The sequence below is a fragment of the Brassica napus genome, chromosome A9 (assembly GCF_020379485.1).
Source record: "Brassica napus cultivar Da-Ae chromosome A9, Da-Ae, whole genome shotgun sequence".
Lineage (NCBI taxonomy): Eukaryota > Viridiplantae > Streptophyta > Magnoliopsida > Brassicales > Brassicaceae > Brassica > Brassica napus.
Window position 1 is genome coordinate 23,061,593 of NC_063442.1, and position 26,124 is coordinate 23,087,716.

Sequence of the window (26,124 nt, forward strand, 5' to 3'; positions counted from 1 at the left end):
CTAGTCGGCGAAAGAAGCATGGGGTCGTAAACCCTAGGTGAGATCTCCACGCGCCATAAAAGAATATCACGCGGGGGAACAAATTTCGAGGCTTCATCAATGACATGTCCTCTCTCACTACGCACGGAGACCCGGGAACTCCATCAGGTCCTGAACTTGGTCCGGAATCTCAAGACCGACGAGCATGTGATATGCTCATTCGAAAGCCTCCAGACCTGCCCCTACGGATCACGCTTAAAATGCAAAGGTCTCCTCTTCGAAAATCTTCAGATCTCAAGGCTCCATCATTTCCAAGACACCGCTAAAAGCCCCGAGCTTCACCACCTTCAACAAGAATCAGCGGTTCAAGAAGATGCCGCCAAATCCCAGTCTATTACGAGGGAACCGGTCCTCCCCCGGGTTCAGAGTGTGGCTCCGCCCTGAGAGGAACCGGGGATGGCAGGATTATTGGAGGGATGTCCTACATAGGGGAAGCCTGCTGAGAATGAGCAACTCCGGTTGACTTGAATGCACAGGTTATTCCCCGAGTTCGATGACGAAATCGAGCAATAAGGGGTAAACTGTTGGGGGAAAATACTCAGGTATTGACTCCAGACCCTAGGAAGGACACCGACCTCTGGGTCCCCGCTAGGAGACACCCCGGCTCCTCACTTGGAAACATTTTGGGTCCACTCTAGGGACCGCCCCCTTCCTGCGGGAATCAGAAATATTCCGATAAGAGGGATCCTTCCATATTTCCGAATATGGAAGAGTTTAACCCTATTGGCTGACTAAAACCGACTTGCAAACGACTATATAAGCGGAACCGAAACCCTAGAACAAGGGATCGACACTTCAAGACTTAGGGACTAGAGATAGGTGGCTAGAACTAGGGTTCTTACTCAAAATATTGTAGTTTCGGCTTCTTTATCTAATAAAACGTCTCTTCAAGTCTCTTTCTCTTTGATTCTCATGAAATACTAAGCATTGTTCATCGTTCTGTAGTACTCACAAAGATCCTACACAAAAAATCCCCTAACAAATCCATCCCGGGGGGGGGGGAGACTTGTCACGCTCCCTATCCTGAGTAGGATTATTGGGACGAACCATGGTTCGGGGAACACGTCCTGTCGATCAGTCTGATCAAATACAAGCATTCTATGGTACAATAAAAGGTTAAGCATGGAAAAACTTAACCAAACAAGAGTGGGAACGAAAGAAGTCAGCTAGGACGAGTAAGAGGGTAGCTGGACGAAGTAAGCGAGTAGCTCGACCAGCTCCACGAAGCTAGGTTCAGTTCACTCCAGCTCGGTCAGTACTAAGTCAGCTCCACTAGCTGGACTGCTAGCTCACTCAGCTCGGTCAGATGAGAGCCAGCTCATCCCAGCTAGACAAACTGTTCCGGTTTCGGGCCGATGGTCCGAGTCCGGGTCAGGTTTGGGCCGTAGGGTCCGGCCATGTGGCCATGGGCTGTTGGGTTCTTGGACAAGGCCGTGGGCTAAGTCCAGAGGGCTTGGGTGATGGTATGGGCTTATGTCTGACCCAAACCAGGTCGGTTTAGGCGATGGGATGCAAGTGGCCGAGTGGGCACAATCCCTGGCTGATGGTGCCCATTCGCTACAAGCCGTGCATGTTAGTGGGGCAAGACTTACCCCCACGTTTCTATAAATATGGGGTTCCCTCTGTCAATTTCATTATTCAGTTCCAGAGTAAAAATACTCAGAGAAAACGTAGAGAGAGAGAAAGAAAGAAAGCGAGAGAATCTGGCCAAGAGCAAGGCCGCTTGTGGTGGTGAGTTTTCCGGCGACTCTGATCGTTTGGGAAAGCAACTCCGATCAAGGATGAGAGATTGAGACAAGGAGAAGAACATTAAGAACCCAGACACGGTTCAAAAGTTATGTGATGGGCCGTGGCTCCTTCAGTTTGTACGAACGGTCCATGTGGCCAAGCCGCGGGTCTGGTTGGTTCCTTAGTCCCATCCGTTTCTCCTTATATGTTTCAAATCGTCCCTCTTCTTTTCTTTCTGGATATACACGAAGGGATGTGATGGTTGAGTCCAAGGGACACGTCCCTAGGCTTTGGCCGATCGCATCCTAACCGCAAACCTAATCAATTGTCGGTTATGCGGATGGTCCGGATCACACGTTTGGGAATGACCCAAAGGGCACGAGTTGTCAAATGTCATGAGTTACCAAGGGTTGTGAGTTGCCAAAAGGTGAAAGTAATCAAAATGTATGAGATACCAAAGGTTACGAACATCAAGAGGTACGAGGACCAAGAGGTACCATTGACCAGAGGGTACATGTTCCAAACGGTGTCTGTTGATGCAGGTTCTGTCTGATCCTTATGGATCAGTCTATGACATACTGTCTGTCTAAGCCGGGTTATGAGTCGCAAGGTCTGACCGGTTGCTAAGCCTTCCGGATTGGGCTTGGGCTTACTCGGTCGTATGGATCCAGGCCCGAGGTGGGATCAGGTAAGGAAGTCCGTTGGGCCATTGAGCCGGACTTCACTGGCCGGTCACTCCTAGATTCTGTCCGGATAGTGGGATTGGTCCTTGGGGCGATATGGATCTGGTCGTGTATTCTGATTGTTTATATTGGACTGTCTATTTGTTCTAAGTCATGTTGGATGGTTGGTCGAATGACTTAGGATATGGTAGACAGGTTCATACTATATGTGATTATATTGATTGAGGTTTATCTAAGTAATAGGAACCAAGCCAAGCATTGTAGAATCAATATGTTCTATCTTCGGTTATGATTAATGATTATCTGGTTGTGGTTTCAGGAACTAAGGATGGTTCTGGTCAAGCCAAGGAGCCGTGAAGGCTCGGTCAGTGAGAGGCTGTGTAACGTGTGGTTAGATGATGCTAGGGATGAACTAGTTATTGTCTATGAAACTATGAACAATTTTTGTATCGGATCTCATGTTTCTAATTAATACAAAGTTAACACATTTTTATTCCGCTGTGCTATCTGGTCGATTGTTATGAACCTCATATTTGAATATGACTTAGTAAATAAGAGACTTAAATGAATCAAACAAGCAAAGAAATTAATAAGTAAGCCTTCCGGTCCAGTTGTGTCGAGAGGCTAGGATCGGGTCTTACAAACCATAAGTGGCATTGCATTAAGTACGCTTCAAAACACGTAAAGTAACCATCAGGCAAAACTCGGCCACTTCCCCAGCTTATGGGAGACGAAACTCGACTGACTCCGGAATTCTGCAGAAACTCCTAATGGCGGCAAGCCCATTCAGACAGCTCTTGCTCGGACAACCATCCACGGGGTCAACGCGAAACGGAGGAGGAGCCCATGTCCCAGGCCTAGGAGGCTTTACTTCGCCCATGCCGCCCACTACGCATTGGCCTCCTCAGGATCAACCGAGTGTTCTGCAAACTCCACCTTTGGCACAACATCATCATGTTGCGCTAGAGCCATCGGGAACCGAACGATCATGACGAGAGTGGGTGAAAGCTTTTCTCCTTAAAGTCATGATTCTTGAAAAAAAAATTAAAGGGGAGAGAAGAGAGAAAAGGATCTTTCTGTCTCGAGTGAAAGGTTTGTGGAAATGAGCAAGTAAAGAATTTGAAAACTTACTCCACATACTTATAGGCAAGAGAATTCACTATTCACCTTCGGACTTTTAGACATTAGATTCCACCTAACTTACCCGGCATGCCTAAACCGCTCGCAAGAACACCATGATTCTAACAAGTTGGGGGCTAACTGTTGGGGTCAAAATCGGTCACGCGGAATCAATATCAGAAAAAACTTCTCGGAAAATATCCTCTTTGAAAAAGAGAGAAAAAATTCAAAAGAAAAGATAAGTGGGAAAAACTAAATCGAGTTTTGTAACAACTCCGAAAAAGATTCACACAATAAATCTTCAAGAAAGGTTACTCGAGGCCTCAGACAAACAGATCGATCGAACGAACAGTCCAACTCTCCCATTCGGCAAGTCGGATCAACTAGCCTGCCTTCGTCTCGTCCTAGTAACTCCCTCCTTTGGGATTGGATTGAACCTGCTCTTGTTTCGTCTCGATCGGAGTCACCGTTGGAACTTTACGATTTAAAAACCGTAAGTATTCGTTTTCTCGTAAGAAGTTCAAATTGATCGTATAAAACGGCAATGGTTAACTAAACACCTCGAACTGCCTCCACTATACGAGAAAATTCAAACTTACTTCGGAATCGACGTCGTTTCGGAAGCGCTCTTTCGATAAATCGTAAAAACGCTTAAGTCAGGAAACGGCCCGAAATGATCCAAAACGCGGCTAGAAGCCCACTTACAATTTTATGCGAAATCGAGCCCAATCGTTATAACGGTTTATTTTCTATTCCGCAGGAGAAGATAAATATCAATATCGGAAGGTAAATGTGAAGTTTCCAAAGATAAATAGGAAAATCGAAGAAAAATGGAATATTTCCGCGAATCAATAAACTTGACCGAGGACAGAAAGGAAAATAGCAAACTGCCTCTAGGAGGAGTATATAAGGATGTCGAGGCTGAAGATGCAGAGGGATGCAATTTTTCTACTCAGAGCAAAACTTAGCAATTAGAGCATTTAGGCAACTTTCCGTTTTTGTTATCAACCTGCACTCAACTAGGTTTTCTGCAGTCTTAGGTTGTTAAAACTAGGGATCTCGCCGACAGCTCTCGTGGCCAAGGCTCTTACCTTGTTGTAATGCTCATACGGGGATTCGGAATAAAATACTTTTTACTCTCTTTCCTATCTTTCCTAAATCAATGGAAATCGACAGTGCGAATTTCGGTTCCCACAAATTGGATCAATAAAGAAAATGAAACAAACACTTGGGCAGATCGAACACTTAGGCAGATCGTCAAACTCTAGTATATTTCTTATTTTCTATACAAAAGAAGAAGATGAGAGAAACATACGTCATTAGAATGAAACCATTGTCGTCGTCCATTAAATAGATTATCAAATACAGAACAAAATGTGAAATAACACTACAACAAAAGGGACAAGCGCCATTAACGTTCAAAGAATGTTATATACACAAAATTCAATATCAAGAGTCCTCGAACTTGGGAGGAAACTAGACGGTTATACAGAAAAGGAAACATGATACAACACATATAAGTTACATGTATAGTTGGAGTCATAAACAATTATCGTACTTTGCATTACTGACATTGAACCGCAAGAATCAGGTTTGAGCTGGATCGGTTTCAGGTTTGGGGTCAGGTTCTTTGCACATACAATCAGGCATGGGGAACGTGTAAAGAGACGCAGCGGGTTTTCTTAATTCGACTCCCTTTGCATCATTGTGTCTAAGCATATCTTGCATTTGTTTCTTGAAGTAGTCCCATCTACACCAAAACATAAAACATCCAAAAGGAAGAAAATTGCTTTTAAAATCGAGGAATCTGTGAGTTAGAGGTGTGCCAAAGTAGGTTAGGAAATCAGATACCTAATGCTCGGTTTATCCAAGAGCTGGACTAGTTTCCGCTTATCTGGTTTGATTGTCTCAGCGTGGCCTTTGTAAAGGTAGCGACGGTGACCTATCAAGAAATGAGGGAAGTTTCCACCTTGTGTGGATACAAACACTTCACTGTGGAGGCATACTGTGTAGTCAAGAGCAGCCAATCTGGATGAGTGACCCTACAGTTTCACAAAAAAAAAAACAGCAATTTGTTTTTATATATTAAGACAACAATTAAAAATCTTTCAATTTTGAAGGTGCATGTTATGGGTGAGCCCACAGGCTTTAATTGTACGTTGCAATTGATACGGACCTAACGCTCCTAACTTAATCATTCTAATTCCCACCAACCCATGGAAATAAAATTCAAAATTCCCATCAATATGTTCCATTAGCAATTGCATAGTTGAACATTTTCAAAATCAAGGCAATTTTAGTATTTGATTACCTTAAACGGAGCAAGTTCTTCTGGGGTAGCTAGAGTATCCTTGGTTTGGAGAAGAGGAAACATCTGCCTAAGAGGAGCCATATACTTGTCAGCTTTGTAAATGTTTCCCGCAGCTACGTAAACCAATGTGTTATTGTTAAAACCCATTCCCCTAAGCATCATTCCCACCTACAGAGCGATGTTACAAAAATCAGTTTAACACGATTAACTGGTTTAAAGATTTTAAGGGAAGCGAGGCAGTTTTTCAGTGATACCTCTAGTGGAGTTAAAGGGCATTTCCCATCTATGCGGTTTGCACCCGGCCTAATCACTCTGCCTCTCCGCCTGAACTTTCCTTTCCACCCTCTTTCTCGGGCCATATCCATTTCTAGCTTCTCCTCCTCTCCAAAGTCATATTCGCAACACGAGAAGGCGACCATGTCCTTTTATAAGAGGAGAAAATTAAGATATTATTAAAAAAGGGGGAAGCAGGAATTAAGAAATGCAGAAATGAAAAAAATGGCAGGAAGGTATGTATATAAACCATTTCAAAGCGGAGATGAACAGAAACATAGTTTCCGCCGCTCTGAACACTCTTGGTAACCATCCTATTGACCATTTTCTCTGCAAGCAGCCGTATGGGATCTGCAAATCTCAATGCTTCGAAGTTTGCTAAGCATCTAAGTCCTTGAATGTGTGCGGGAACTGCATGAGCTAACCTATTAGAGAATGGTGCAACACGAACAGCCCTAACCAAGTAGAGTGTGTTTAGGTAAGCAACTTATACAAAACATATAAGGGTTCTCAATAATCAAAATCACATCGAGTTTTGACAAGAACAGAGCCTGTGATATTTTTATATACTATCCCTCTCACGCCCATACAGCCTTAGAACAAGCTTATCAAAAGAGAATGCTAGTACCCTACCTTAAGCTATCATTCCATTTCATTTTTGCATGTGAGCTATCTCGTATTCAATTCCATAAGACGTTATCAAACACTCTAGGAAGTTGTACAGGAACAACAGAAAAGACCAAGCATACAAAGAACCAACAATTCCTAATAAAACTACTGAGACGAAAAAAGAAAAAAAAAATTAAAATAACAGTCAGTGAATGGCATACCCCAAACGCAATAGTTGTGGGAGCACCTTATGGAGATAGTATGCGGGACTCGACCAAGCTTTTAGTCTCAAATTAACAATACTGCTTATATTGTAGTTGTACCGCTCAAGTACATCTTTAGGGAGCTCTTTCACTACTTTCACGTTCTTACTAAGCGCATATATGAAGAAGTCTTCATCAAATATATCACCAAATTTGCTGTAACCAACACAAAAGAGTAGAAAAGAAAAGAAAAAAAGAGAGCAAATACGTTAGCAAATCATGCTGCAGATTTGGTCTAAAGATTACATTTTGACCTTGTCAATATCTAAAGCAAGGAATTTAATATGATTTAATTAAACAAATAATAACCTGGAATCACGCCATACACTGTTTAAGTGAAAAATGGGAATGACAAGAGTAGCATTCAGCAGTCCAGCCACAGCAACTGCATCACATATCTGCACCGTCCAAGAGTTCTCTAATCAGCAAACACAACATACAACTAAAACGAAAGTGAATTTGAATGTAGCAATTGAGAAGAGTAAAACATACTGACAAGCGTTGTTGATTCAAGCCCCCATTTGCTTCGATTATGAAGAAACCATTAGAATTTGATCCTGGAGCAGAAACGTTAGTGCTTATGCAAGGTTTCCACATGCCTTTAACTCTTGGCTTCCATGCTTCCATAAGCTGCATTCATCAGCAACACTCTATTAAGAGCAACCCAGATCTACAATCAAATTCAATTTGACAATTTTACCGCATTGTGACTGCTTCGATTAGCATCAGCTTCCATCACCGGCCAGAGACGCTTGAAAACCTTTGGACTCCGGTAAACCGAACCCGGCGGAGCTCGCCTGTACACAATATCGACCCCGTGACCTAGATCGAGGATAGTGAAGCCAAAGGAGCCCATGAAAAGTAACATTCCGGCGATGTATAGAAGAGGCGCCAATAGTAAGACACCTTTCCGCCTAAAAACAACTGAGAAGAGTAAGAAGACGAGTCTCTCTCCTATTCCTTGGTCTTGGTTGGAGGTTTTTCCCCTCAGGTGGCGGATCCGAGGCGAAGAAGGCGGTGAAGCAAGGGATCTAGCGTTTCCGTTGCCGTTGCCAAGGCGGCTGAGGCCGTGCATGATATGGAATGGAGGTAAACCCTAGAAACGGAGATTAAAGAAGAAGATCTCAGGCAGCTGTAGCATTGGTGTGTGGTTAGCTTCCTTGCCAATCGATCACAAATTCAAGAAAAATACAGTAGGAAGGGAGAAACAGACGAGAGAGATTGAATGAGAGAAAGAGTGCGTCGTTTCGAGAAAGTAACGTCATCACATGAAGGAAGCAGTGACTATCCACTAAGGTCGAGAGAGTGGCGCGTGAGATTTAGACTTTTTATGGGAGTGCTCCCTCTTTGCATTTTTACCTTTCTTTCACTTCCTTTTTTCTTTTTTTTTTTATCAAACATGAAAATTATCTACCCATAAGAATACAAAGCGTGTTTAACTATAGCAAAAGGACAAAGATAAATTACTATTATAGCCTTGACTTTAAGTTTTATTACGTGGAGAAAATTAATAGATTAATCCTAGTTATAGATTTTAGAGAAAATGACACAAAGAACACCAATCAAAGTTTTTCTCCCAAAACTAGCACTCAGGATTAGAAGTCACAAAAATAGGTTTCATTAAAGGGGTAATTTACCATTATGCCATCTTCTTTAAGTGATAAAAAAAATTTTGAAATCAATTGTCGCCGTCCTCGTTTCATCGCTTATTCTTCTCCTCATCGCTGTCTTTCGTCGTCGTCGTCTCTCCGTCGTCGTCATCATCATCGTCTCTCCGTCGTCGTCATCCTCGTCGTCTCTCAGTCGTCGTCATCCTCGTCGTCTCTCCGTCGTCATCATCCTCGTCGTCTCTTTGTCGTCGTCATCCTCGTCGTCTCTCCGTCGTCATCATCGCCTCTCCGTTGATCCGTCGTCGTCTTCGCCTCTCCGTTGATCCGTCGTCGTCGTTTCTCAATTGATCTGTCGTTTCTACGTCTATTCATCTCATTCTCTCTCTCGTGTGTCTGATTTGATTAAGGTTTGAATCATTTCATTTTGTTATACATTATCTAGGTTTTGTTATATATTATTCATTTGTTGATGAATTGAAGTTGATTTTGTAGAACAATGGAAGTTTTGTGCATCTGTGGACAATGGATCTCAAAAGAATCTCTCCAGTGGGAGTTTCTTGTTGATTTGAAGAGGAATGCATCAATCATTTCCATAGAAGAAGATCTACTGTATGAAGATTGGATGAAGATTGTCTCTGAAGATTTTAGTGTTAAAGAGGAAGAAATCAGTTTGAGTTATGGTATTTCATTGGACAGGAAATGTATTATTGAAAGTTTCCGCCCAATCTCGATAGGTAATACTCGTCAGCTCAGAACTTTCATTACCAAGACTAGAGCATTTGATGGAACCTGTCGTTTGTGTGTTAAGGTTTGTATGATTTTTTTCTTCCTTAGACTTTTCAGGATATGCTTCCTAATCAAGTATTATGCCTTTACAGAACTACTTGACTTTTGCAGGTTAGTACTGATTCAGCTAGCTGTAACACTCAAGCTTCTGATACATTTGCTTCTACTGTTCCATTGAATGTCAATCCAGTGATTCGTCCTACTGTGCAGAGAGAAAAACAGGTACATTGTCCCTAATTCCCTTTTTCTGTTTGTGTTTGCATGATATGCTTCCTAATCAAGTATTATGTCTTACAGAACTACTTGACTTTTGCAGGTTAGTACTGATTCAGCTATCTGTAACACTCAAGCTTCTGATACATTTGCTTCTACTGTTCCATTGAATGCCAATCCAGTGATTCGTCCTACTGTGCAGAGAGAAAAACAGGTACATTGTCCTTAATTCCCTTTTTCTGTTTGTGTTTGCATGATATGCTTCCTAATCAAGTATTATGCCTTACAGAACTACTTGACTTTTGCAGGTTAGTACTGATTCAGCTATCTGTAACACTCAAGCTTCTGATACATTTGCTTCTACTGTTCCATTGAATGCCAATCCAGTGATTCGTCCTACTGTGCAGAGAGAAAAACAGGTACATTGTCCCTAATTCCCTTTTTCTGTTTGTGTTTGCATGATATGCTTCCTAATCAAGTATTATGCCTTACAGAACTACTTGACTTTTGCAGAGTCTTCTATATGAAAGTGTTTCTACAGTTCCTCTGAATGCTCTTCCGGATTTTAGCCCTGTCCATATTGGACTTTCACCAACCACGAGAGGAGCTAGCGATATTAAGGTGAATAGCTATTTTAAGACAAAGAGAGAGTTGATGTTGAGGATGAAGAAATGGGCTTTAGAGTGGAAGTTTGAGTACAAGACTGTCTCTTCTAACAAGTCAAGAGTGCTTTTGAGTTGTGTTGATGAAAATTGCATGTGGAGGATGCGTGTTATGAAGCTACCTCTTCCAGATTTTTTCGTTGTTAAAAAGTATGTTCATGAGCATACATGCGATACAACACACAGGAATGCCAACCACAGACAAGCATCTGCAAAGTTGTTGGGTTCTTTGATTTGCAGCAATTATGGAGAAAAAAAGGAAGGTCTCAAACCGAAACAGATCATTGAACAGGTCAGGATGCTGCATGGTGTTCACATCAATTACAAACAAGCTTGGAAAGTGAGAAAAGAAGCTCAGATTTTGGTTAGAGGGACTTCTGAAGACAGCTATTACAATTTGTCTAGGTGGTTGTATAAAATCACAGAAACAAACCCTGGTTCCTTGACTTATCAACATGTGGATGCTGAAGGAAAGTTCAAGTATGCATTGGTGGCTTTTGGTCTATCGATAAGGGGATTCTCATTGATGAGGAGAGTTATTGCAGTAGATGGTACATTTCTGAAGGGAAAATTCAATGGGACTTTATTGGCAGCTTGTGCTCAAGATGAGAATTATCATCTATATCCTCTCGCCTTTGCAGTGGTTGACGCAGAAAATGCCGCCTCTTAGAAATGGTTCTTTAGAGGTTTGAGCCAGAAGATCCCGGACGCTTCGGATCTTGTTTTTGTATCAGACAGGGCTAACTCCATTGCTTCAGCGTTGGAGGATGTATATCCCTTATCTCACCATGGAATTTGCAGGATCCATCTGCTCTGCAACATCACTCCTACATACGCGAAGACTGGGTTGCTACCTCTGGTGGAAAGCGCTGCTGATGCCTATACGTGTCACGAGTTCTGGTTAATCTTCAAGGACATAAAGGATAAATGTCCTGAATTGGCTGAGTATCTGGAAGATTCTGATTTTAGGAAGTGGGCACGAAGCTATGCGCCTGCGAACAGGTATAATATCATGACTACCAACATTGCAGAGTCTCTCAATTCTATGTTGAGGATGCCTCGTGAGTTGCCCATTATCTCTCTCCTTGAAACTATCAAATTGACGATGACCACTTGGTTTTTTGAGCGACGCTAAGCGGCTGCGAAACATAAGCACCTGGTTACTCCAAAAGTTGTGCAGAAATTGGTATCTAGGTTAGGGGCCGCAATGTTGTTGAATGTGTATCAAGTTGATCGAAGCGAGTTTGAGGTGAAGAATGAAACAATGAAGTTTGTTGTTGACTTGGAGAAGTGGCATTGCACATATAATGTTTTCGACATTGACAAGATCCCCTGCATCCATGCCATCTTATGCTGAAAGCATACATCCTGGTGGAGAGTTGTCAACGTCCACCTATCCAGAGAATATTGATGAACTGTCTTGCCCACCTCCAGCTACCAAAAAGAAAAGTGGACGTCCTCCTACAAAGAGAAAGAGATCCGTTGGCGAGTTTGGGGTTCCTGGATCTAAATCTCAGTCCCACAAGTGCAGCAGATGTGGCATAGGAGGGCACAACAAGAGCACATGCCAGAGGCCTATAGGATGAAGTTCTACATTTTTACATTTTTATTGATCATTATTTGGATGTTGGCTATTTGATGGTTATCTGATATGCACCAGACCATATACATTTTTTCTTTTGGAACCCTATCCTGAATAAGTATCATTTCTTCCAACTTTTGTAATATACAACATTATCTTTTGATCTCATTTCAATTCTTAGTTTAAACTTCTTTGCTAGAAAAAAAACACAGTAATATTCAACTATTCTGGAATCCCATCCAAAAATCCCGAGTTCCTTTCCAAGGTTTATAATACAACATTTTCTGTTAAGAATATTTATGTGGAAAAGCGTAACATATGATTCTCCTCGGTCTAGCGGCTAAAACACCTATCTGTCGAAATTGTAACGCTTGACTCGACCCGGGTTCGATGCCCCTACTAATCAGACTTTTTAAAAAAAATTTAAGATGAATAAAAATAAAAGAAATATATTACTTTACTTACAACATGTAATGACTGAAATCAACTTAGCCTAGTGGCTACACCTTAATTCCCTCTTTCCTCCTGGTCATCTTCAGGTTCGAATCCTAGGAGATGTGTATATATTTTTTTTTTCCTCCAAAATTTGCAAATCACATTATCAAATTTTCCAAATGTATAGATATTAATCCTTAGTTTTGATCTCATTTCATTTTTTTTTCTAGTTTAAGAAAGAAGCACACTAATATTCATGTATATTATTCATGCATACTCTGGAAGCCTATCCTGAACTATCAAAGATCTTTCCAATGTATTATACTATAAATTGTATGGCTAAATTCAATTATGTGGAAGCAACTACCAGATGATTCTCCTCAGCCTAGCGGCTAACCCACCTAACCTATGATACCGAAACATTTGTTCGACCTGGGTTCGACGCTCCTACAAGTAAGGGTTGATTTTAATTTTTTTGGTCAAGCATATATCTCAAGAATCGAAGAGTCTCTTCCAAACGACATCATGTAACTCAGTAACCGAAGAGTTTCTTTTCGTCAAGATTGGCTGTTATATGATTGGTTATCTCTGTAACCGAAGAGTTTATTTTAACTGACTTCAATAATCGAAGAGTTCCTTTTAGTTCTATAAATATAAGGGACGATATCAGACCTTTTATTCACTCACTTCATTTCTTCTGATTTATCCTTTTGCAATATAAGTTAGTTTTCGATTTTTCTCATTTTCCATTCAATTCATGAACTTTTTTCTATTTCTATTTTATCGTAACATCTTAGTTTCGATTTTGTTGCAGGACAAAGTTTCAATGGAAGGAAGTTCAAAGAAGATGATGAAGCGTCCCATAGAGGAGGTTTACGGATGTGATGCCGCCGAAGGTTTCAATAAGGGAAAGAAGGAAACTGTGGAACATTACAGGGCTCTTCTTCGTTTGTCCAACGAATACAGGCTATCTGAGAATGATTGGAATCTGGCATCCAGCAAAGTAAATTCAATTGCTGTCCAAATCGAGTTGCTTGAAGATATTATCAAAGCTGATGGAAAATTTGATTTAACTGCTGAGTTGGAGAAACTCAAAGAAGAGCACTCGGAAGCGGAAGGAATGCTTGCTGATGTGAAGGTCAAAGTCCCTGATTGGGATAAACTTGGCGAAAGTTGGCTGTATCATGAGTAATTTCATGTTATCATCTTCTCTTTTTATGTTTTTAAGGACCACATTATATTTGATTTTCAGTTTTTCTTTTAAATGAATAAGTACTTTTGTTTCTCTTGTGTTGTTTCTTCAATTAACAACCTAAATAAAAAAACTTGTTCAATGTTTTTCACTATTTTGTAAGGGTTTGGCCTAGTGTTCTTGTATCTGGGTTATCTGATTTGCTTATTTGTTTTTGGAAAGCTATCCTGAATACCTAAAATGATATCCAGATTATATAAATCTATCGTCTGTGAATAAATAAGTTCACATTTACTCTGTTATCGAATATCCACCATAGCCTAGTGGCAAGCCCTTATACTCTTAGTGTACCCTTATCACACAATAAGCCGTGTTTGATCCCCGTTGTGTACACCCACATTTTTTATGTTTTTAATTAAATATTCAAAAGTTATATTTGTTTTTTTTATAGCTTTTGGCAAGTATAACACCCTTGGCACAACGGCTGCACACTTTGATTCATCTTTCGAGAGTTCACGAGTTCAATCCATATAGGATCACATTCTTTTTCATTTTTTTTTGTAAACTTTAAAGAAATTTGTTTTTGGAAAGCTATCTAGAATACCTAAAATGATATCCATATTATATAAATCTATCGTCTGTGAATAAATAAGTTCACATTTACTCTGTTATCGAATATCCACCATAGCCTAGTGGCAAGCCCTTCTACTCTTAATGTACCCTTATCACACAATAAGCCGTGTTCGATTCCCGTTGTGTACACCCACATTTTTTTTGTTTTTAATTAAATATTCAAAAGTTATATTCGTTTTTTATAGCTTTTGGCATGTATAACCCCCTTGGCACAACGGCTGCACACTTTGATTCATCTTTCGAGAGTTCACGAGTTCAATCCATATTGGATCACATTCTTTTTCATTTTTTTTTGTAAACTTTAAAGGAATTTGTTTTTGGAAAGCTATCCTGAATACCTAAAATGATATCCAGATTATATAAATCTATCGTCTGTGAATAAATAAGTTCACATTTACTCTGTTATCGAATATCCACCATAGCCTAGTGGCAAGCCCTTCTACTCTTAGTGTACCCTTATCACACAATAAGCCGTGTTCGATCCCTGTTGTGTACACCCACATTTTTTCTGTTTTTAATTAAATATTCAAAGGTTATATTTGTTTTATTATAGTTTTTGGCAAGTATAACACCCTTGGCACAACGGCTGCACACTTTGATTCATCTTTCGAGAGTTCAAGAGTTCAATCCATAGTGGATCACATTCTTTTTCATTTTTTTTGTAAACTTTAAAGGAATTTGCTAGGCTATGGTGCATTTTGCTTTCTCACTCTTTTTCTAGAAACCCATCCTAAAAGTACCATAAGCATTTGACAATTCATCAAGACATCCTAAAATTTTTTCAATAACAATCTAAATGAAAAAAACGTTAGGGATAATTCATTACAAACTTAAACTTGTCCAATTAACATCAAAGTAGAAAAACAGAGTAGAAAACAGAACAAATATGACATTTTTCACTTCCTTTGATCTTCCTGGAAATCTTTATCCATAAACTGGTCGAAGATTTCACAACATAGCTTGCTTCGTAAGTCCATCGCAGTTTCATCATTTATATTAGCCATGCTCTTCAATCCCAGTGACCTGCATTCCAGCATCTTCACAACAAAAATACCACAGTTGTATGGAAATTTTGTCTTTGGAAGCCCTTCTGCAAACTTAACTTGAAATGGATTGATATCTTCGAAATTAACCTCTTCAGCAAGAAGTTCCATCTTTATGGCACTAATCAACACTGTCATAAATACCCAAAATTATACAATAAATCAATCACCAACAGACAACAAAATGAATATGTAAAAATGCATCACAAGCACAAGCAGCAAGAGACAAACTTTTATATTCTAAATTAGCTAAAATTATTTTTTTCAGTATACGCATACTTTCACAATCCTATCCATTATCAATGTAACAATATAAATAAAACTGATTTTTCTACACTGAATGATAAAATTAATAAATCACAAAGAGTTTTTACCTGCCAGTTCTTGGATTTGATTAAGAGCACGTTTGATATTTGCTTTTGGAAGACCACAATGGAAGAGTGTGATTGTGTTGTCCATCAATTGTATCTCCACTCCAATATAGTGATAGCTCAACTTGTCTTCAATGACAACATATATAACATCAACATCTTCCAGCCATACCTTCTTTGGATGTATTAAACCTTTCACAACTTCGCCTACACAGCCCTCTAATAACGTTTGTTTTTTCTTATGTGGCTTCCTGACAGATTCATAAGCGTACCCAACCACTTCTAAGAATCTGACTGGTACAAAGCATGCTGCTGGAAGATTGTTGTTGCGGAACCAAGCACCTTGCTCAACCCTCTTACAATTTAGCATTTCAAATGCAACATTTATGTGCTGCCAATGTAACAATATAGTTAGAAACTTCATATAGAACTGCTATAACATGGACATCTAGCATAGCTCAACTCAACCTCTTCCTAAACATATGACACAATCAAATATCCACAAAGCATTATTACCACTCAATAAGAATCGAAACAGAGTTTGTAAATACAAAACTCAATCATATCCTATTCCTAATCACATTGCATCATCCAGAACCACATTAATTATTAACACTAAATAAATAGAAGACAGAAACAGAGTGTTGATTACCTCTTTGTTGAGATTGTTTTCTGCATCGTCCATTTTTTGAAAGAATTCTTTTTCAATTTCTCTTCCATTGATATAAAACGGTCTGTAGTTGATAAAATTAACTAGTATCAATCGAAACTTTTACAAAATAAATTAGGAATATTTATGCAAGGACAAAAAGTTGCTTACACACGATATATGCCCCGTAGATCCATCCAGTGTGCAAGCCTTGAAAACCGAGGAAATTCAGGTGTCACAAATGGTTCAATTGGAAGGATTATCTCAGGTGTTACAGGCATAGGAGGGTTTCTAGGTCGTATTGGCCTCTTCTCTTCTCGCTGTAGAAAAGGAAGCAAATCTACTGGATGAGCATTTGCTTTCTTCTTCTTCTTACAAGCGATAGCCTTCGCCTTCCCCTTTTTGAATGACAAAAATTCAGATACATTTATATCTTAATTTCTAGTATGATATATAAATATTTCATACCTTTTTATCACCATCTCCTTCACTTGGATTCACACTCTGCGTCTGCTCTTCTTCTATCTGAAAAACAATACCGAGATATTAAACAAATGACATTATTTTTCAATTCAAGTGATCCAAGGCATTTGTTTTACCTTTTCTGTCATCTTCCAAACACCATCTACCCATTTTCTTGGTTTTCGCATCTCAGAATGGTTGAAGTAAATTTGTTCAGTAGAATTGTTCAAAGAGACAAAACACGTGCCATCAAACAAAATGACTTTAACTTTTCCAGCGCACCATGCACCATTGTCGAACGCCTCCACGTCATCCATTAGCTCATAACTTTTCTTCGCTCCAGGTCTCTCAGGTGGTGGTTGAGGACGTATTCTGTCAATTGATACACGTGTCTGAACACTCCTTTTCCTCTTCTTTTCGTCCAGAGACGGTGCAGAGTACTCAACTTTCACCATCTCAACCCCATCAACCAAATATGTTGCCAACACATTTCCTGGATACCATTTATGACAAGTATTGTCATCTTGTGATGAAATCTCCACATTTGCTCCGATCTCAAAGGTATTTTGAACTCTGCTTTCTACATCCTGTGATTGTTTAGATTCAAGGATATCTAGTCATTTTGATAGTTGCTGTATATTTATTAAAGGTTTTAAAATAAAAGTAATACCTTATTTTGCTCGTGAGTCTCCTGAATGTTTGGTGAAATGTTCTCATTCATAAGCTCGTGAGTCTCCTGAATTCGGGAATGGTTTCATGAACACGTACAAGGGCTTCCAAAAATTACTTGAAAAGTCCAATTTTTTAAAGAATGTACCTGTTGCGTATGAATTGGAGTAAGGACTGGAGTCTCAATATTCTGTTGAGCTATTGGAGAACCAGGTGTCTCTTTCGTGATCTCATTCATAGGCTCTCGTGTATCCTGAAGTCAGGAATGGGATTATGAACACGTACAAGAACTTCCAAAAATTAATTGAAGTACAACCAAATTCATAATTTTATAAATACCAACAGTTTTCAAAATTATACTTGCCTCATTGTTAAGTTGTTCATCTGCTTGATCTGTATTGGCTTCACCTTGTCTGGAAGCCGTCTCATGAAATGGAGTTGTGTCAGTCTGTGCAAGTACAACAAAAATTAGGAAGGCAATCCTAAATATGTATAACATCTTCCAAAATTACTTGACAACTCAAAAAAAAAAAACTGAATCAAGAACTAGATAAACATTAATTTTAATTTCCGAAAAAAAAGTTACCTCATTGTTTGGAGTTTCATATGAAGTAACTCTTTGTAGTTTCTCTAGTTTTGTCACACGTTCTTTAATCTGTTTCCTGTCTTTTTCAATCAAACACAAACGATCGTTCATGATCCTTAAATTATCTCCCACCATCTCGCTGATTCTATTGATCTTTGATTCCAAAGACTCCTCCTGATACGAAGAAGAAGCTTGACTCATCCATCCATTCCCAAACAGTAAAGATGATCTTCTTATTTGTTCATTAGCACCGTATAGGTCTACTGACATGTTTCGCCAATCTCTAATTTTAAACTTATAACCTCTCTTGGATAAATCGGCCATGTCATCCAGATCTTTATTAGCTTCGTCTTCCATGCAAACATCAGCTTCTGGATCATTAGGAATAGGAGGTAGGATGCATGTGACCTTAAGCTGAAACCATAAAAATAATTAGCTTTTAAATGGAGAATCATAAGGCAAAACAGAAACAAGAAAAAAATAATGTAAAAACTTACATGATCTTTGATTTCAATTAGGAGAACATCTATCAGCTGTGGAGAAGCTATTTGAAGGTACTTCTCACACAAAAATATTGGGGTAGACAGTTGAACGCTCAGAATAGGAACCACTTGACTGAATGCATACTGTAGCAAAGGTACTGACTCAAGTATCCATATAAGAAATGCCATAGGGAATCCTTGCAAATCATAATTGTTTTTGTCGAGGCTTTTGTCGACAGCTCTCTGAAGTGATTTTAACAGCAAATTATAAGCTGTTCTCCCCCATGGGTATGTCATCAAGACATCCATATCCTGCGCTATTTTCACATAATCCAAAGTAAAAGTTGTGCCACCGTCGAGAAGGCTCTTCTGTAGTAGTATGCTCTCAATCAGGAGGAGCATTGCAAGGCAGAATCTCTCATCAGAAGCATCTTCTCTTGTGTTTCTGAGCTGCTTCTCCACGTCCTTTACTGTATGAGTACGCCCTTTTAGGAAGTCCCACTTAAATCTCTCGGTTTCCTCTCGTGGTTCTCTTGCTTCACCACTACATTTCAAACCAGTCACCATGTGGAATTCTCTTATAGAGAACCTCATTGGCTGAGCACCAAAATGGAACCAGGCTTCGTGTCTCTTCACTGTCTTGATGTTTTTGGTGAGAACTGCGTGCACTATCTTAGCTGATAATTTCAAAGACCTCTCTCCAAGCTTGATCACCGGTCCCAAAAACGTCCCTCTTATTCTGTTGAACTCATCATTTCCTAGAATTTCCTTAACAGTTTTGATATAAGCAACTATCGAGTGTTGGTTTATCGATATCGTCTTCCCTGGCTCTGATCCAATCGGATACCTCAGCTCAGGCAGTGCTAGTCTTAATGGTAATGGATCTCCCATCTTGTTTCTATCCTGCGTAAACAAGAAAAATTTTATTGTCTAAATTAATTAAAATCCAATTTTCAGGAAGGGTTTCCTGAAACAATACAAATCCTTCCTGAAGCCTATACACATGCTTTCACATGAACTAGAATTCTACCAATCATATTAGGTTAAAACGAGCAAGTCTATACACAAGCAAAAACTAGGAGACCAATCTCTCAGAAAGAAAACACACATAAGGTTGAATCTGCAACATATCTTAAAGAGATAGAGCTCTAGAAATGGTTTTTCTCGGAGAATAGAGAGAGCTCGCGTAAAAGATCGAGAGAGAGAGAGTTCTGGAGATGGGTTTTCGTCGGAGATCGAGAGATATGGAGATGAGAGAGAGATTCGAGAGGCGGAGACGAGTGAGATTCGAGAAGTTTGAAACGGCGAGAGTGTTGAGACGGCAAGAGTTTTGTCTTTTTTCAATCGAAATGTATTGTTTTGGAAACCTATCCTATATTAATTGGTTTAAGTATGCTTATGTAATATTCTTTAACAGATGATTCTCCTCAGACCAGCGGTTAAACCGAGGCATTTCATAACACAAAAGTCTCTCTATCCTCGGGTTCGATAAGTGGTGGATTCAAAATCAATTTTAATTTTTTTTTGTGTTACAGTTTGGAGTTAAATACAATTAAATGTAATCCATTAACAGATGATTCTTCTTGGCCTAGTGGCTAAACTCCCACACTATCCAAATACGCAAACTCTCTCCCTCTGGGTTCGATCCTTTGTGGATCTAAATTTTTTTTTTGTTGTCTGTAAACATCACAATTTTAAGCTTACCATATACATGTCAAATCCTTAGTATATAATCTCATTTCATTTTTTTTTACATTTGAAACACTCTAACAATTTTTTCTGGAAACCCATCCAGAAACATTATTTAACCTTCCAAGATATATGATACCCAAAAAAAATACTTGATATCCTTCCAATCTTTCTTATGTAACCAGACGCCAACAACATAACAAAATAAACAGTCATAACTAAAACCGAGTCTAACTAAAACAAAAAATGTTTTCATGCATCATTCTCATTTCCCAAAGCTCTTATCCACAAATTGGTTGAAGATCTCACAAGACAAGGTTCTCCTTAGCTCCAATGCATTGTCATCATTAATCTTTGTCATGTCTCCTATCTTCAGTGACTGGCACTCCAGAATCTTGACAAGAAATATCCCACAGTTGAAAGGATGTTTTGTCTTGGGTAAACCTTGTGCCTGCTCAACCTCAAATGGAATCATCTTCACTTTATCTACCTCATCACCAGAAGATTCCACCAGCAGATCAGAAATCAACACTGTCATATTTAAAAATCATTATCAAGATAGAATCAATTGAATATTTCAAACCAAGAAACAGTTGAATACATCAAATACAAATTGTTTATACATACCTGCCAACTTTTTCACTTGAGGAATATCAATGTTGTTGCTTTCCTTTTGAAAACAATCATATACTGTGATTCTTTTCTTCTTCAAATGAATTTCCATCCCAATCCAGACATTGCTTTTTTTCCAAGAGTAATCCCATACACAACATCAACATCTTCTCCCCATGTCTTCTCTGGATATACCTTCCCTCTCACAATATCTTTAAATAAATCGTTGAAAATCTTTTTACCTTTGACCTTTTCTTTTTTGTAAGCCAAATCATGAGAGAGCAAGGAATGCAAGAACTCCATAGGTAGGAAGCACGCCTTTGGAATCTTGTAGTTGTGGAACCAAGCAGCATTCTCATTTCTTCTGCAATTTAGCATTGCAAAGGCTCCATCAATGTGCTGCAAAAAAAAAGGCAAACATTATCTAATTTGTTACTATCTAATTCCTGAAACTAAACAAATCCTTCCTGAATTTTTTTTTAAAAAAAAAAAGCTCAAGGCAAGTGCATATGTAAACAACTTACCTCTTTCTTAAGGTCCTTTTTTGCATTTTCCATGCTTTGAAAGAAAGATTTCCTTATCTTATTATCATTGATTGATAGGGATCTGCAGTCGATTAAAGATTCAAAGGAATTACTAAACCTCTTATACATAAATATAAGAATATATAGACAAGGACAGAAACATGCTTACGTTTCATGCATGCCGGACTTTAATGTCATCCAATTTTGAAGCCTTGAAAGCTTATGTTCCGCAAGAGTTGAAAACGGATCAACTGCAGGTATAATCTCAGGTATTACAGTTAAAGCCGGATTTCTGTCAGACTTGAATGGAGTTTTTGTGTCTCTAGATCGTTTAGGCACCCTCTCGCTCCTTCTTAGGAAAACATTATCCATTCCTGAATTTTGTGATGAGGCAGCAGCTTTCCTTTTCTTATCAGGCTTCACCTTTAATCAAACAATAGACACCAAGCAAAATATTATCAAATTTGTTGCAATCGGAATTTCTGGAAACCATTCCTGAAACTAAAATGTATGTATATCAAACAATTCACGTGAAGTATAATTCAAGTTATGATTTACCTTATCTGCCATCTTCCAGACTCCATCTTTCCATTCTCTATGAATTCGCAAATCTGAATGTTTGAATAGAATAGTTTCCATAGAAGTATAGAGACACACCGAGTATGTGTTATCACCAAGTACCATGCTAATTTGTCCGCTGCTCCAGCCATTGTTGTAAAAGACTTCTACCTTATCCATCATCTCAAAGGATTTTTGGTCACTAGTTGGTGTTGCAGGACGTATTTTGTCAGCCGTGATAGTATCCTGAAGTTTCTGAAGTCTATGTTGGTCTGCGAAGAGTGTCGTGTACTCAACTGTCAGCTCCTCTAGTCCTTCACACAGTTTAAGATCAACAACCTTTCCTGGATACCATATTTCGTAATCACTAGACAAAATCTCAACCTCTGCGCCTATTTGAAAGCGAGCTAGAAGCCTGCTTACTTCAACCTATGAAAAATGAAGATTCAGTAACATCAGCGGTTTCAAATTGTTAGAATAATAATTAAAGATCAAATATACTCGATGCATACCTCGTTTGTTTCTGAAAAATCTATAGCACTTGTCTGAAGATGCTCTGTTTGCTGAGTAATAGGCGGTATCTTCGAAACATCTGTAGAAACTAGCTCAGTAGTAGGTTCTGTACTATCCTTGAGATTTTCTTCTGCTTGATTCTGCTCTGATGGTGTTTCATCGGATTGCTCTCCCTCACTTGTCTGAAGGTGCTGTGTTTGCTGAGTAAGAGGCTGTGTCTTCGAAACATCTGTGGAAACTAGCTCAGTAGTAGGTTCTCTAGTATCCTTGAGATATTCTTCTGCTTGATTCTGCTTTGATGGTGTCTCACCGGATTGCTCTCCCTCACTTGTCTGAAGATGCTGTGTTTGCTGAGTAAGAGGCTGTGTAAGAGGCTGTGTAAGAGGCTGTGTCTACGAAACATCTGTGGAAACTAGCTCAGTTGTATGTTTTGTAGTATCCTTGAGATTTTCTTCTGCTTGATTGTGTCTCCTCTCCCTCACTTAGAGAAAAATATTGGGTCACAGTTTCTGTCTCACTCTATAAGACAAAAGTAAATGGTAAGAGTTAGTTGAATAGAAAAATATTACATAAACATTTTAAATATTTCTTCTTACCAAAGCATTTTTATTTTCTTCAATAACTAGTGCAATTAGTGAAGACAATGGAGAGGAAGGTGTGTGATGCACAGCATGTGTATCCTCCTGTAATAACAATAAAATAAAATAGGTAGTTATGAAGAAGTTTCTACAATTTAAAATTCAAGTTGTACTTATGAAAGACATTTCTATGCTTACCTTTTTATTGTTTGCTGAAATGATCTCAGTCAATGGCTGTGTAGCCTCATACGTTCCCTCTGTTACCGTCTGCAAAAAAAAAACAAAAAAAGTCAGGAAGGGGATCAAAAACACGTACAAAAGCTTCCAAACATTACTTGAAATCTCCAAGATTTTTTGAGCATTTACCTGCTGTTTCTGAATTGGAGTAAAAACTTGAGCCTCAATACTCTTTGGAGATATTGGAGAAGAAGGTGTCTCATTCATTTCCAGTGTTTCTTTTTGTAAAACTTGAGTCTGAGCAGCAGGTGACTCAATCACAATCTGCAAAAAATATCAGGAAAGGCCATCATGAATACATTCAATTATAATTTCTAGAGTAAATATTACCTCATCATTTGTTTTTCCTTCTTCTTGATTAGTTTTGGGTGGCGTCTCATCAGTAGAGGTTTGTGTTTCCCTCTGCCAAAAATTAGAAAGGTCTATATATGTAAATCACCCAAAACTAATTGTAAACTCCAACTGTCATTGAGCATATACCTCTTTTGTCAGATTAGGAGTGAAAACTTGAGTATCAAGGGCAGGCGTGTCATCCGATGGCTCTCTCTCAATCTGTAAAAATTATCACGAAGGCAATCCAGAGTACGTTCTAAAGCTTCCAAACATTAACTTAAAAATCCAAGATTTTTTTTGACCATGTACCCGCTGAGTCTGACTTGGAGTATAAACGGGAGTTTCAATACTCTTTGGAGCTATTGGAGAAGAAGGTGTCTCATTCATTTCCACTGTTTCTTTCTGCAAAACTTGACTCTGAGCAGCAGGTGACTCACTTGTTAATTTCTCTTTCACAATCTGCAAAAAAATATCAGGAAAGGCCATCATGAATACATTCAACTATAATTTCTAGAGTAAATATTACCTCATCATCTGGTTTTCCATCTTGATTAGGATTGGATGGCCTCTCATCGGTAGACGTTTCTGTTTCTTTCTGTCAAAAATCAGAAAAGCCTTTATATGTAAAAAAAATCACCCAAAACTAATTTTGTAAACTCCAACTGTGAAAACAATATCATTGAGCATATACCTCTTTTGTCAGATTAGGAGAGAATACTTGAGTATCAAGGGCAGGAGTGTCATCATCTGATTCAATCATTGTCTCCTGCAAAAATCAAGAATGCATTCAAGAATATGTACAAAAGCTTCCAAATATTACTTCAAAACTCAAGAATATTTATTGGTTACATACCTCATGTGTCAAATTAGGCTGTTGAGACATTGGAGATAAAGGCGTCTCACTCGATGGTTGCGTGTAATCCTGCAAAAATCAGGAAGGCATTCAGGATTTTGTACAAGAATTTCCAAATATTTTCTTAAAATTTTTTGAGCATATACCTCATTTTGTTGAAACTTTGGAGATGCAGCTGATTCAATCATTGTCTCCTGCAAAAATCAGGAATGCATTCAAGAAGTACAAAAGCTTCCAAATATTACTTCAAAACTCAACAATATTTATTGGTTACATACCGCATGTGTCAAATTAGGCTGTTGAGACATTGGAGATAAAGGCGTCTCACTCGATGGTTGTGTAATCCTGCAAAAATCAGGAAGGCATTCAAGATTTTGTACAAGAATTTCCAAATATTTCTTAAAAAATTTTGAGCATATACCTCATGTGTCAAATTATCAGTGAAATGGTGAGTGTCAGGCTGTTGACACATTGGAGATAAAGGTATCTCACTGGATCGCTGTTTGTCAAATATTAGGAAGGCATTCAAGAATATGTACAAGATCTTCCAAAAAATACTTGAAAATGCAAATGTAAAAGAAGAATTTTTGAGAATTTACCTGTTGTGTCACGTTAGTGGGAAAACATTGTTGTTTCCTTCCAACTCTGACACACGGGCTCTAAGATGCATGTTTTCTTCTTCTAGTAATGACATTCGATCCTTCATGCTCTTCAGATTCTCCTCCATTACCTCGATGATCCTGTTCACTTTTTCATTTACTGAATCCTCATCAATCGGAGTAGAAGCTTGGCCAGTCTCCATATTTGCCATCATTTGAATAAGAGCATCCAATGTGTCAAATGTGTCTACACACCTATTTTTCCAGTCATCGGCTGTAAACTTGTACCCTTTCTTTGTTACATCTTTCACTGTTTCCAGCTCGTCACTATATTTGTCTTCAATGGAGATATCATCTTCTGGATCATGAGGAATAGAAGGTAGTATGCAATGGACCTTCAGCTGAGAGTATTTAAAAAAAGACCAATGAGAAACATATTAAAAAGAAGAAGCCAAATAAACTGAGAAACATATACTTGGAAAAGCTTACCTTTTTATCAGCTTCAACCTGTAAAACCCTATCAAGTGATGGATTCTCTACCTCAGTGTATTTTTCACACAAGTAAGTCGGCCCAGGAACCTCAACTGCTGGTACACACTTACTGAACTTATTCCTTAGCAAAGGAATCGACTCTAGTATCCAACGAAGGAATACTAGAGGATAACCTTGCAACTCAAATTTGGATTTATTCTCCAAATGATTCGCGACAGCGTTTTGAATTGACTTCAGGAGCACAATGTAAGCCTCTTTTCCCCATGGATATGTCATATCCTGTGCATTTTTCGCATATTCCAAAGGAAAACTCCCTCCTTTGCTCTTCCGCAATAATATGCTCTCTACCAGGATGAGCATTGCGAGGCATACTCTCTCTTCAGAAGCATCTTCTCTTGTGTTTCTGAGCTGGTCCACCACGTCACTTAACTTATGAGTACGCCCCTTTAGCAATTCCCAATTAAATCTCTCGGTTTCCCTTCGTGGTCCTTCTAATGCACCACTACATTTCAAGCCTGTCATCATATGAAATTCTCTTATAGAGAACCTCATTGGCTGCGCACCGAAATGGAACCAGGCTTCATTCTCCTTGACAGAAACGATGCTTCTAGTGAGAATGGCGTAGACTATCTTTGCTGATAACTTCAATCCTCTCTCACTGAGCTTCATTATAGGTCCCAGAAATGATCCTCAGACTCTTATCATCTCATCTGGTTTTAGGATGCTGTCAACAATG

The 26,124-nt window shown here is 38.9% G+C and overlaps 2 protein-coding genes across 2 annotated transcripts; both read right to left on the bottom strand.

Moving 5' to 3' along the window:
• Positions 1-4,888: 4,888 nt before the first annotated feature.
• BNAANNG23210D (O-fucosyltransferase 9) lies at positions 4,889-8,340 on the bottom strand. Its single transcript, XM_013859379.3, has 9 exons — positions 7,726-8,340; positions 7,518-7,655; positions 7,335-7,423; positions 6,984-7,181; positions 6,404-6,608; positions 6,135-6,302; positions 5,881-6,048; positions 5,421-5,611; positions 4,889-5,319 (listed from the first exon to the last, which is right to left on the bottom strand). The coding sequence occupies exons 1-9, from the start codon at positions 8,098-8,100 to the stop codon at positions 5,157-5,159; spliced, it is 1,695 nt and encodes a 564-aa protein (XP_013714833.1). The 5' UTR covers positions 8,101-8,340; the 3' UTR covers positions 4,889-5,156.
• Positions 8,341-12,792: 4,452 nt separating this feature from the next.
• LOC106361247 lies at positions 12,793-24,148 on the bottom strand. Its single transcript, XM_048740246.1, has 6 exons — positions 23,241-24,148; positions 23,073-23,141; positions 21,784-22,979; positions 21,226-21,648; positions 20,717-21,100; positions 12,793-20,620 (listed from the first exon to the last, which is right to left on the bottom strand). The coding sequence occupies exon 6, from the start codon at positions 19,289-19,291 to the stop codon at positions 18,179-18,181; it is 1,113 nt and encodes a 370-aa protein (XP_048596203.1). The 5' UTR covers positions 19,292-20,620; positions 20,717-21,100; positions 21,226-21,648; positions 21,784-22,979; positions 23,073-23,141; positions 23,241-24,148; the 3' UTR covers positions 12,793-18,178.
• Between the last annotated feature and the right edge of the window lie 1,976 nt (positions 24,149-26,124).